The sequence below is a fragment of the Mus musculus genome, chromosome 9 (assembly GCF_000001635.26).
Source record: "Mus musculus strain C57BL/6J chromosome 9, GRCm38.p6 C57BL/6J".
Classification (NCBI taxonomy): Eukaryota; Metazoa; Chordata; class Mammalia; order Rodentia; family Muridae; genus Mus; species Mus musculus.
This window is the reverse complement of record NC_000075.6, coordinates 65,868,708-65,882,644: the sequence shown is the minus strand read 5'-3', so window position 1 is coordinate 65,882,644 and position 13,937 is coordinate 65,868,708. Positions and strand designations below refer to the sequence as shown.

Below are 13,937 nucleotides of genomic sequence, written 5' to 3'. Positions count from 1 at the left end.
CAATAAAAGCAAAACCAGACAAATTTAATCAATTAAATCTGAAGATAAGATGTTCTCAATGAAGTATAAATGCACAGGTGTGTTTATTTATAGATTATAACTGAAATTCCATTATCACACTAGAAGAATATAACAAGTATATTCAATGTTAAAAATTTTTAATTACAATATTTATTTATGAGTGTGTGCACATAGCTGTGTATACATGTGAGATCAGAAGACAACTTGTGGGAGTTGGCTGTCTTTTTCCGCACCAAACTCAGGCTATTAGGCTTGGTGAAGAGCACCTAGCTCTACTTGCTGAGGTTTCTCACCATCTCATGTTTTACCTTGTGAGAGATGTTATCATCTACAGAGTTCACACTCTAGAATCATGTGGTAGAGTTACCAAAAAAAAAAAAAAAAAAAAGCCAAAACATTTATAATGTTTTATGTAATTTTGAAGTTTTATGTTGAGCTACATTCATAGCTGTCATGGAGTACATGCAACCCGTCCATATACTATGGTTTCAGCACACATGTGCTACCAACGATGAGACAATTCCTTTTTTTTTCCCCCTCTTTTTTTTTTAAGTATTTATTTTATGTATATGAGTGAGTTCTATCTGCATGTACACCTGCATGTCAGAAGGGGGCATCAGATCCTATTATAGATGGCTGTAAGCCCCCATGTGGTTGCTGGGAATTGAATTCAGGACCTCTGGAAGAGCAACAAGTGCTCTTAACTGCTGAGCCATCTCTCCATCACTAATTCCTTCTTTTTTTATTTTTATTTTATTTTATTTTATTTTTTTGGTTTTTCGAGACAGGGTTTCTCTGTGTAGTCCTGGCTGTCCTGGAACTTGCTCTGTAGACCAGGCTGGCCTCGAACTCAGAAATCCACCTGCCTCTGCCTCCCAAGTGCTGGGATTAAAGGCGTGCACCACCACGCCCGGCTCTCCTTCTTTTTTTAAAGGTAGATTTATTTTATGTTCGTGAGTGCTTTACCTACATAAAGGTATGTGTCCAGTGTTTGTGCCTGGTGCCTGCAGAAGTTAAAAGAAAACATTCAATCCCTGGAACTAGAGTTAGGAGTGGTTGTGAATCACCATGTAGGTGCTGGGAATTGAACTCATGTCCTTTGCGAGAGCCTCAAGTGCTCTTAACTGCTGAGCCATTTTTCTAGTCCCACAATATCTTAAAATACTGAGAAACAGTAAATGCCTAAATAGCACATATAAGTTAGATTATGACCTACTTGAAATCAGGGTCTTTGTCCTCATCAAATTTAATCCTTTTAGCATGTTAGCAGAGTGCATGGCTCAAAGTAAACACTTAAGAAATTAATGAGCCGGGCAGTGGTGGCCCACGTCTTTAATCCCTGTCTCAAAAAAAAAGAAATAATGAATGCTTTTCATTTGTTTGTGTTTGTAAAATAGTGCTAGCATTGAACCCAAAATCTCATGTATAGTAGGCAAGTTTTGTTTGACTAAACTCCCATCAACCCTGATGAATAATGTTTATTATCTTCATCTCTGTTATGATTTCTGAAAGTCATACAATAAACTATTTTTGTCTCAGCAATTTATATCTTTCCCTCCTTAGATATGTTTTGTCAATTGAGAATGCTGAAGAAATACGAGAATATGTGACAGACCTTCTCCAGGGAAATGAGGGCAAAAAGGGTCAATTCATAGAAGATCTTATAACCAAATGGCAAAAGAATGATCAAGAGTTCATCTCTGATTCCTTTCAACAGTGCTTGAGAAAAGATGGTAAGTTAATGTGGTTAAGTAGTAACTGAAAAGTCACTGAGACACGCTTGGCTTTAAGAGCCTCAGGGTTTCCTGCCGCTGAGTATAACTTGTTCATTGCCAACTTAAACAGAACTTATGTGTGCCTATTTTCAGCTTAGGTCTATTCAGTTAGAAATGAATATTGCTCTAACCCAGGGTTTCTCAACCTTTAATACAGTTCCTCCTGAAAAGGTGACCCCCCCCCCAACCATAAAATTGTTTTGTTGCTACTTCATAGCTGTAACTTTGCTACTGTTATGAATTGTAATGTAAATATCTGATATGCAGGATATCTGCTCTGTGACCCCCAAAGGGTTCACAACCCACAAGCTGAGAACTGTAGCTCTGGCCTATCAAACTTTTCTGGGCGCCTCTGCCTCTCAAGTCCTGGGACTGGCAGTGTGTTCCACCACACTGAGTACCAGCCGCCTTTCTAAAGTTTACAGAAAATTCACAAGAGAATCATTTTTCAGGCACTATTGTGGCTTTAGAATAATTTCAAAAAGTTAGAACTGGATTAAAGAAATATCTTTCAAGGGATGAACCCTAACTCAGTGGTAAGACACTTGCTTAGCATGTGTGAGAACTGGAGTTTCAGAGAGTGTGAGCTGCCATGTGTGTACTGGGAATTACACACATTATGTGAGCCAGGCCTAGGCAGTGCTGTAACTGCTGAGCTTCTCTTTTGTTTTGTTTGTGTTTTTCTTTAAAGACAGGGTTTCTCTATGTAGCCCTGTCTGTTCTAGGACTTACTTTGTAAACCAGGTTGGCCTTGAACTCAGAGATCTGTCTGCCTCTTCCTCTAAGTGCTAATTAATTAAAGTTATGTGCTATTACACTGGGCTCCAGCCCTATTTTTATAAATACTTTCAAAGATATGTATATCTAAAAGAAAGTATTGACTGATTATAGTATTAATGATATTTAAAGGTATCTATATAGTACGAGATAAATTGATGAATACCAAACCAAATAATATGCTTTTATTACACAGTGTAAAACATTAGACTTTTGAATTTACATTATTAACCTCCACTCAGTCGTAAATTGAGTTTTTCCTGCAGTACCGGGATTTATGCCAGGGCTGCTTGTATGGTAGGCAGGCACTTGCCCTCACCAACCCTGTTTGAAATTGTTCATCATTGACCAAGTCATGAAAATGGTGATTTTTTTTTTTTTTTTTTTTGTTTTTCGAGACAGGGTTTCTCTGTGTAGCCCTGGCTGTCCTGGAACTCACTTTGTAGACCAGGCTGGCCTCGAACTCAGAAATCCACCTGCCTCTGCCTCCTGAGTGCTGGGATGAAAATAGTGATTTAATTTTTAATTGAACGTAGTTCTGTCTGACTTCTTGTCTTGACTGTAAATATTAAGAACTACCTTCTGGAAAGACGGCTCAGCAGTTAAGAGCCATCTGCTCCTACTGTTTTTCCAAAGGTCCTAAGTTGAAATCCCAGCAACCACATAGTGGTTTACAACCATCTATAATGAGCTTTGGTGTCCTCTTCTGGCATGGAGGTACTACATGCAGATAGAGCATTCATATGCATTGAAAAAAAAAAGAAAGAAAGAAAAAGAACTTCCTTCATGTTTTAGCTACAGAAACTAATCAATCTTGCTAGTCTCTTTCTGTAGCCATGTGTGTTTTATTTTATTCTTTAAAGAAATTTTAGATGGACAGAGATCAGTGGACCAGCTAAAGCGGAGTAGGAGGAAAGGACGAAACAAACAGGAAGTTCCTGCATTTCCTGAACCTGACGTAGCTGTGGAGGTCAAAACACCTTTAGATTTGGCTAAGGTAAGTGCTTACAAAATTAAGCTTTTCCTGGCTGTGTGGACAGGAGGAAATGACTAATATGTTTTAGAGACCAAGTGCAGAAATTGGTCTATACTGTCAAACTTAACAGACTGATGTTTTTAGGACAGAAGTTGACAGTGCTGGCATATTACTCTCTGTGTGTTGTGCTGGCCTTTTTTCCTTTTGAGATAAGGCACCATGCGGCTTAGATGGACATCTAACTTGCTGTTAGCCTTGAACCCCTGGTCTTCCTACCTCTATCTTCCAAGGTCTGAGATATCAAGTGTGTGCCACCACTCTCTACAAGACTTATTTCATACTGTGGGTAAGACTTAGCACCTTGTACATGTATATGAGACAGCCACTGCCAGTGAGCTACACTCCTAGCCCTGGATGGATGATAGTTAATGAAGCACCCTGCTTTCAACTTTAGCATGTGAGAGGGGAGTAAAAACTAAATGATTATATTCTTATTGCTGTTATTCAAACTGCCAGGCAGGAGATATGCCATGATATTTGAAGGTGGTTTTCCCAGGATGAGGCTTATCCGTAACACTCTGGGTGTGATTTCCGCATATTTGTAGGGGGGGGGGGGGCGAGGGGGGTTGTTTGCATTGTGCTCTACATCAAAGCAAAAAAACAAAACAAAACTGCCAAGTAGTTGAGAGACCGAGGCAGGAAGATTGAGAGTTCCAGGCTAACCTGGACTACTTAGTGAATTCTAGGCCATCGTGGGAATGCATAGTGAGTCTCTATCTGAAAAATCAATAAAAAGATAGGTGAATAGTATTCTTGTTTTGAAAGTTTTCCCTTCTACCATTATTATCCATATTCAGTCTTCAAAACGTACTTTTAACCAGGTTGGCCTAGTATCCCAAGCTGTTTAAATTCAAAATCTTACTTCCAAAAGCTCAGACCATAGTCACTACAACCTGGACAACTGAAACATTTATAGTCAGCACAACTTGACAAGCTAAATTTCTCTAAAGAAGAAAATTAATCTAAGATGGGATATGACAAATTTGAGTAGGCTAACATGCAAAAACATGGGTGGAGGTGGACATGGTGGCCTCGAGCCTGCCATCCTAGTACTCAGGAGTCTGAAGCAGAAGGAAGGCCTTAAATTCAAGGCCACCCTGGGCTTCATGATGAATTCCAGGCCAGCTAGAGCTACAGCATGAGACTTTTGTCTTAGAAAACTAAAGAGTAAAAACTAAAGCAAAAGCAAGGAGAACAAGCTTTACAAAGATTACCGCAAGTGACAAAGAATATCTGACCAGTAAGTATATGGGTGTTCAGTCTCACTAGGAATTAGGATGGCTAATTCTTCATACTCCTCCTGGTTTGCTTGGGACTTTTCCAATTTTAACACCAAAAGTCTCACACCATGCCCCTGCCCCAAGGCATGAACAAACCAAGATGTCCATTCCAGTCAGATAAATACACATTAAATCACTGAGATGTTTCCTGTTAGATTGTCAATGTCCTGTCAACTGTCAATAAATAATATTGGCAGCATGCATCAAGAACTATAGAAATGTTTAGTTTATGTATTCTTTATTTTGATCCCCATATCCACAGCCTAGTCTATGCTAGGGAAATACTTTACCCTCGAACAACACCCAAGTGCTGTGTTGTATTCTTTTAATGGCTAAAGATGTTGCACACTTTTTCATGTTTCTGTTGGTCATTTGAATATCTGTTACTATGAAATTCCTATTTATGATCATTTTTATACTGTTGTCTTTTTTCTTATCCCCCCTCCCCCACCCCCATAATAGGGACTGAATGCATGGCTGCATGCATGCTAGCTAGCATCATGCTGTCTCTCCTACCAGCTACTCTCTGGATCCTTTCTTACTCATTTCTGAATGAATATGCTTCTTTTCTTTTCTTTTCTTTTCTTTTCTTTCTTTTCTTTTCTTTCTTTTCTTTCGTTCTTTCGTTCAAAGATTTATTTTTTTTTTCATTTTTTATTAGGTATTTAGCTCATTTACATTTCCAATGCTATACCAAAAGTCCCCCATACCCACCCACCCCCACTCCCCTACCCACCCACTCCACCTATTTGGCCCTGGCGTTCCCCTGTACTGGGGCATATAAAGTTTGCGTGTCCCATGGGCCGCGTTCAAAGATTTATTTGTTTATTTTATGTATGTGAGTACACTTTCACTGTCTTCAGACATAACAGAAATGGGCATCAGATCCCATTACAGATGGTTGTGAGCTACCATGTGGTTGCTGAGAATTGAACTCAGGACCTCTGGAAGAGCAGTCCGTGCTCTTAACCACTGAGCCATCTCCAGCCCATGAATACATTTCTTAATGATTTTTTTTATCTTATTGATTGCCTTTGTTTTGAGATCTGTGAATGTTACCTACTTTTAGAAGTATTTAATTCTTTGTTTTACTTATTTATTCTCTCTCTGTGTGTGTGTGTGTGTGTATGTGTGTGTGTGTGTGTGTGTGTGTGTGGTGGAAGTTGGTTCTCTTCTTTTATCATGTGGTCCTGGGTATTAAACTATGGTCATTTAGGCTTGGCAAGCATCTTTAACTAACGCCTAAAGGCATTCTTTAGCCATGGTTCAAGATATCAAGGGTTGGAAATATAGCTCAGTAGCAGAGCATATTCCTAGTGTTCATAATGCACTAGTTCAATAATAGCCAGCACCACACACACAAAAAAAAGGAAAAATAGGGCTGGGGTGTAGCTCATCCAGTGAGTAGAGTGCTTGCCTGGCATGCATGGACCCTGTGTTTCTTCCCTGCACTGCTTATTATGTGAGTGGTCATGTATGTCTGTCATCCCAGTGCTCAGGAAGTACAGACAGGAGGATCAATATCATCTTTGCTTTGAATGTAATAGTTTTAGGCCAGATATTACTAAGAAACAAAAACAAAAATAACCCAATTTGCAAATGAATTATTTTTAATATAAATGTAGCACTGAATTAATCTGGCAGCTGTGTTTCTTTATACTAGTCCCAATAATCACATAGAAAAACCAAGAATTACTTAAAACTGCACCTCAATAGCTGAGCAGTTAAATGATCTACCTTAACATTCTATGCTAATCTGGCCACCCTGCATCTCCATCCCATGATACTTGCATATTATTATTGATCTGGTTCTTTAGGCTTCATGTGTGTCTTCATGATCTCTCTCCAGACCCCTTCTCCTGGCTCATCTGAATCTCCCTCTCTCCCTCTGTCCTCTCCCCCTCTCCCTTTCTCCTTCTCTCCTTCCTCTGGCTGGCAGGAGTCCAGCCCTATTTTCTATTCTACCCAGCCATTGGGTGATCAGCATTTATTGACAAGGCGAAGAATAAATGGTACGAACTGTTTACACAAACTTGAGACAGGGGATTCTTGGTATATGCATTACAATGCTGTGTCAGTTGAAACAAGATAGAGAAATAGCTCAAGGGAAAGCCTGTGGCTCTGGATAAAAGTGCTTGCCACCAAAACTGAGATCTGTCCTCTGAATCCACAAGGTGGAAAGAGAGAACTAATTCCTACAAGTTGTCCTCTGACCTCTACCAGCACACCATAGTGTGCACACACTTATGCGTGTTTTCACATGTGTAAAAATTTCTTTTAGGCCAGACAGTGGTGGCGCACGCCTTTAGTCTCAGCACTCGGGAGGCAGAGGCAGGCAGATTTCTGAGTTTGAGGCCAACCTGGTCTACAAAGTGAGTTCCAGGACAGCCAGGGCTGTACAGAGAAACCCTGTCTCGAAACAAACAAACAAACAAAACAAAACAAATTCTTTTAAAAACATACCAAGCTGATTGCTCCATTTTCCTTGCTCTAGGTATATTAGGCTATTGAGAGCTACTAACAAATAAAGCAATTGCTAGGTTTAATTACCTTGCCTTATCAGGGCACCTGATTATAAGAAACCTGACTTTTCCCCTTCTCTCATAACTTTTGAGTAATTTGTAAGTAGTTACTCAGCAGAAGTGAGGCTTGCCTCCCTGGTTCTTTTCTTTGTCGCTGATCAGTGCTCCTGTGATGTCTTTGTACTATCAGGCACAAGAAAGCAACAACTCCGTAAAGAAGAAGACAAGATTTGTCAATTTATATACAAGAGAGGGACAGGACAAACTTGCAGTCCTGCTTCCTGGTCGTCACCCGTGTGATTGCCTGGGCCAGAAGCACAAACTCATCAATAACTGTCTGGTCTGTGGGCGGATCGTTTGTGAGCAGGAGGGTTCAGGCCCCTGCTTGTTCTGTGGCTCTTTGGTAAAGTCCTTCTTTCATGTTTTGTTTTTACTCTGTGTCCTGGTTGGGTGGGGTTTTTTTGTTTGTTTTGTTTTGTTTTTTTTTTTTTTTTTTTAAGATTTATTTATTTATTATATGTAAGTACACTGTAGCTGTCTTCAGACACTCCAGAAGAGGGAGTCAGATCTTGTTACGGATGGTTGTGAGCCACCATGTGGTTGCTGGGATTTGAACTCTGGACCATCGGAAGAGCAGTCGGGTGCTCTAACCCACTGAGCCATCTCACCAGCCCGTTTGTTTTGTTTTTATTGTTGTTGTTTTTTGTCAACTTGAATTATCTGAGAAGTGTGTGTGTGTGTATATATATATATATATATATATATATATATATATATACATGGTGAACAGATATATGCATATATATGTGTGTATATGCAAAATATTCGAACATTCAGACAATAAAAATAAGGATATATTAAACAAAAAACCCTTTCCTCCTATTAAATTGTTTTTAGTCAGCACAGCAGTAGAGGCCCTATCTAAGACACTGTGCTTTGAGTTAATAACCAAGGCCATTCAAATCATCTGCAATTTCTCTTAGGAAATTGCTTCCCTATATTGTTTAATGAAATCCTGGTACTCTGGAGACCGAGGCAGAAAAGTGAGCTTTTAAAGCACACCCTCACTGTATAACTAGGCTAGTATCAAGCTCCCTGTGTAGCCCTGGCACATTAATATCTGTCTTTGTACATCTTGTATAAACCAGACTAGCCTCAAGTTTATGGTAGTCCCCTGTCTTAAATTCCTAAGTACTGAGGTTACAGATGAGCACTATCATATTTCTGTGCTTTCTTTTTTTTTTTTTTTCGAGACAAGGCTTCTCGGTGTAATTCTTAATTTTATGTGTGTACATATTTATATCTGTGGACCACAGTTGTGCCCAGTCCCCTCAAAGGCCAGAAGAGGGAATTGGATCTCTAGAACTGGAATTTTGGACACTTGTGAGCCGCCATGTGTTTTCCGGGAACTGAACTCAGGTCCTCTGGAAGAACAGCTAATGTCTTAACTGCTGAGCCATCTCTCTATCCTCAAGCTTCTGGTTCTTTCTGATCAAACATCTTATAATTTTTTTTTCATAGATTTATTATATTTATATGAGTACACTGTAGCTGTCTTCAGACATACCAGGAGAGGGCACCAGATTCTATTACAGATGGCTGTGAGCCACCATGTGGTTGCTGGGAATTGAATTCAAAACCTCTGGAAGAGCAGCCTTAACCACTGAGCCATCTCTCCAGCCCCCACATCTTATCATTTCTATTGTCAGAACTGGAGTTTATTGTTAGAACCAAAGGCTTTTGAAAAGAGCCATGATATTTTTGATATTTTTCAGTATTCTCAAAAGAAGCAAATATTTGTCCTTTGAAAGTAGGTATATATATGTCTGTGTGTGTGTGTGTGTATAATTATATAGTTACTCAGGAATATTTATTGTAATGAACTTTTTTTTGAAGACAGGGTTTCTTTGTGTGGCCTTGGCTGTCCTGGAACTTGCTCTGTAGACAAGGCTGGCTTTGAACTCAGAAATCTTCATGTTGAGGCTACATTTTATAGCATGCCAAGCAAGCAGTATCATTCAACCTCTGTATGACAAATCTTTCTTTTACATTATAGGTGTGTACTAATGAAGAACAGGATATTTTACAGCGGGACTCAAACAAAAGTCAGAAACTGCTGAAGAAGCTCATGTCAGGTAAACCCTAGGTTTCTTTCTTGCTTTCTTTTTTCATTCTTTGAGACTGGGCCTTCTTGTGTACCCCTGGCTGGCCTGGAACTCACTCATTAGACCAGGCTGGTCTTGAGCCTACCTCTGCCTTCCAAGTGTCCCAGCCTGCCAGACAATCGAACAGGGTCTGAGGAACCACCTGTGGAGAGAATGGGGGGCAAGAAACACAAAGAACAGACAGCAAGTCAAGAAATACTGATCAAGCTGACATTTTTCCCAGACAGGTTTTATGCCCATAGAAGCAGAATATGGGGAGGGGGATAACTCAGAATCGCTTTGTTTCTGGGAGAACACACCTGTTCCCAAAAGCAGGATATTGGCTAGGTTAAAAAGTTCAGCAGGAGAAGCAGAACAGAATGGGCTGCTAGGTACCTGTCCACAAGATCTATAGCTATATGTTCTTAACTGGGGGTAACACTTTCCTACAGAGGCCTCAACTTTTTCCCACAGAAATCTCAATCAAGCTAGTACTTTTCTACTAAGGCCAAGACTTTGTAAGTAAGCACTTATGGCTGACAAGGCAGTTAACATTCAAACAGGGTTGCTCCCAACATCCAGGTACCAGGATTAAAGGTGCACATTGTTATCTGGCTAAGATGATGGGGTGTGGAGGGGTGTTGTTTTGGGGGGTGTTGGGGTTTTTTTTCAAGACAGGGTTTCTCCCTGTGTAGCCCTGGCTGTCTTGGAACTTACTCTGTAGACCAGGCTGGTCTCAAACTCAGAAATCCACCTGCCTCTGCCTCCCAAGTGCTGGGATTAAAGGCGTGCACCACCACTGCCCAGCTTTTTTTTTTGTGTGCTGGCAATTGAACCTGAGCCCTCATGATTGCTAAGCCATGTCTCTAGCCCCTCAACAAGCATTTTAAAAAATGTATTACTAAGAACTACATACTATTGAGCAACAAAATAAATAGTAATAGTAGGTTATAACAGAAAAAAATTAATATTCATATTCATTCTGTAACAAACATAACAAACGAAACAATAAAGAAGAGTCCAACTCTAACAAAAGAATTTAGATTAATAAAGTAGAAAGAAATGAGTCTAACAGAAAATCACCATCAGAGCATGAATGGTAGTTCTAATTGCTGCTGGCAAGGCACTTCAGTGATGGTGTAAACATTTAAGAATAGCATACTTTCAAGGACAGGAAAGATAAAAGAGGCTGTAGAGAGGCTAGATTGAAGCAAGCTAAGTTAAAACTAATGCAGTGACATTTGAATTGGTTCCTAAAACAGAAAAGTGATAGTAATGAAGAAAAAAATTAGAGAAATATAATTCTATTAAATACTATTAATTATATTACTTCTAAATAATTGCTACATTACTAGTAATTAATAGAATTATACTGATGCCCGGCAGTGGTGGCATCCGTCTTTAATCCCAGCTCTTGGGAGGCAGAGGCAGGTGGATTTCTGAGTTTGAGGCCAGCCTGGTCTACAGAGTGAGTTCCAGGACAGCCAGGGCTATACAGAGAAACCCTGTCTTGAAAAACAACAACAAAAAAGAATTACACTGATGCAAATTCTGTCTTGTTTCTTATTTTTTATTTTTTAAAAGATTTATTTATTTTATTTATATGAATGTACACTATAGCTGTCTTCAGACACACACCAGAGGAGTGCATTTGATTCCATTACAGGTGGTTGTGAGCCACCATGTGGTTGCTGGGAATTGAACTCAGGACCTTTGGAAGATCAGTCAGTGCTCTTAACCGCTAAGCCATCTTTCCAGCCCCCTGGTTTTTATTTTAAAATGGTTTATTTATTTTATGTATTTTGGTGTTTTGTTCGCATGTATGTCTGTATGAAGTTGAATCCCCTGAAACTGGAGTTATAGACAGCTATAGGCTGTTGGGATTTGAACCTGAGTTCTCTGAAGAACAACCAGTGCTCTTAACCATTGAGCCATCTTTCCAGCCCTTCCCAAAATGATGAAACTATATATTTATTAATTTTGGCTTTTTTGAGACAGGGTTTCTCTATATAACTCTGTCTTTCCCAGAACTCACTCTTTAGGCCAGGCTGGTTTTGAACTCACAGAAATCCACCTGCCTCTGCCTCCCAAGTTCTGGGACTAAAAGTATGTGCCACCATGCCATGCTCTCAGCTCTAATTTCTTAGTTTTAATCCTTATAAAGATAATGCTGACATCAAGTGAAGCCAGATGAATATGTGTTCTCTTCCTTTTTTACTCTAAAAATGTTAAGTCTTTTATATTTGAAAGTATCTCACAAAAAATAGCTAAAGACCTTATTTTAGGGCTGGCAAATACCTGAAGTACTTTATTAAGAGTCTGAGGCAGGAGAATTGTTTGAGTCTGGGAGTTTGGAGCTATCCTGGATAACACAGCAGGATTTTTTTTTAAAGATTTATTTATTTACTTATTTATTATATGTAAGTACACTGTAGCTGTCTTCAGAAACCCCAGAAGAGGGCATCAGATCTCATTACAGATGGTTTCGAGCCACCATGTGGTTGCTGGGATTTGAACTCAGGACCTCTGGAAGAGCAGTCAGTGCTCTTAACCACTGAACCATTCTCCAGCCCCACAGCAGGATTCTTATCTACTCACAAATAAAATTGGGTTGGAGATGATGGCTCAGCATGTGAAGGCACCCTGGAGAGATGATGGCTCTGCATGTAAAGGCACTCTGGAGAGATGATGGCTCAGCATGTGAAGGCACCCTGGAGAGATGATGGCTCTGCATGTGAAGGCACCCTGGAGAGATGATGGCTCAACATGTGAAGGCATCCTGGAGATGATGGCTTTGCATGTGACGGTACCTTGGAGAGATGATGGCTCAGCATGTGAAGGCACCCTGAAGAGATGATGGCTCAGCATGTGAAGGCATCCTGGAGAGATGATGGCTCAGCATGTAAAGGCACCCTGGAGAGATGATGGCTCAGCATGTAAAGGCACCCTGGAGAGATGATGGCTCAGCATGTAAAGGCACCCTGGAGATATGGCTCAACATGTGAAGGCACCTTGGAGAGATGATGGCTCAGCATGTGAAGGCACCCTGGAGATGATGGCTCTGCATGTGAAGGCACCCTGGAGAGATGATGGCTCAGCATGTGAAGGCACCTTGGAGAGATGATGGCTCAGCATGTGAAGGCACTCTGGAGAGATGATGGCTCTGCATGTGAAGGCACCCTGGAGAGATGATGGCTCTGCATGTGAAGGCACCCTGGAGAGATGATGGCTCAGCATGTGAAGGCATCCTGGAGAGATGATGGCTCAGCATGTAAAGGCACCCTGGAGAGATGATGGCTCAGCATGTAAAGGCACCCTGGAGAGATGATGGCTTAGCATGTGAAGGCACCCTGGAGATGATGGCTCTGCATGTGAAGGCACCCTGGAGAGATGATGGCTCTGCATGTGAAGGCACCCTGGAGAGATGATGGCTCAGCATGTGAAGGCATCCTGGAGAGATGATGGCTCAGCATGTAAAGGCACCCTGGAGAGATGATGGCTCAGCATGTAAAGGCACCCTGGAGAGATGATGGCTCAACATGTGAAGGCATCCTGGAGATGATGGCTTTGCATGTGACGGTACCTTGGAGAGATGATGGCTCAGCATGTGAAGGCACCCTGAAGAGATGATGGCTCAGCATGTGAAGGCATCCTGGAGAGATGATGGCTCTGCATGTGAAGGCACCCTGGAGAGATGATGGCTCAGCATGTGAAGGCATCCTGGAGAGATGATGGCTCAGCATGTAAAGGCACCCTGGAGAGATGATGGCTCAGCATGTAAAGGCACCCTGGAGAGATGATGGCTCAACATGTGAAGGCATCCTGGAGATGATGGCTTTGCATGTGACGGTACCTTGGAGAGATGATGGCTCAGCATGTGAAGGCACCCTGAAGAGATGATGGCTCAGCATGTGAAGGCATCCTGGAGAGATGATGGCTCAGCATGTAAAGGCACCCTGGAGAGATGATGGCTCAGCATGTAAAGGCACCCTGGAGAGATGATGGCTCAGCATGTAAAGGCACCCTGGAGATATGGCTCAACATGTGAAGGCACCTTGGAGAGATGATGGCTCAGCATGTGAAGGCATCCTGGAGATGATGGCTCTGCATGTGAAGGCACTCTGGAGAGATGATGGCTTAGCATGTGAAGGCACCCTGGAGAGATGATGGCTCAGCATGTAAAGGCACCCTGGAGAGATGATGGCTCAGCATGTGAAGGCACCCTGGAGAGATGATGGCTTAGCATGTGAAGGCACCCTGGAGAGATGATGGCTCAGCATGTGAAGGCACCCTGGAGAGATGATGGCTCAGCATGTAAAGGCACCCTGGAGAGATGATGGCTTAGCATGTGAAGGCACCCTGGAGAGATGATGGCTCAGCAT

General features: G+C 41.3%; 1 protein-coding gene across 10 annotated transcripts in view; it reads left to right on the top strand.

Moving 5' to 3' along the window:
- The window catches only part of Trip4 (thyroid hormone receptor interactor 4), a 79,950-nt gene that overhangs the window by 26,231 nt on the left and 39,782 nt on the right, over positions 1-13,937 (top strand). For all 10 annotated transcript variants that reach the window (NM_019797.4, NM_001170907.1, NM_001357872.1 and 7 more), the window contains 4 exons: positions 1,585-1,754; positions 3,437-3,570; positions 7,602-7,814; positions 9,468-9,546. In NM_019797.4, the coding sequence (NP_062771.2) occupies positions 1,585-1,754; positions 3,437-3,570; positions 7,602-7,814; positions 9,468-9,546 (596 nt within the window). The remainder of the gene's footprint in view (positions 1-1,584; positions 1,755-3,436; positions 3,571-7,601; positions 7,815-9,467; positions 9,547-13,937) is intronic.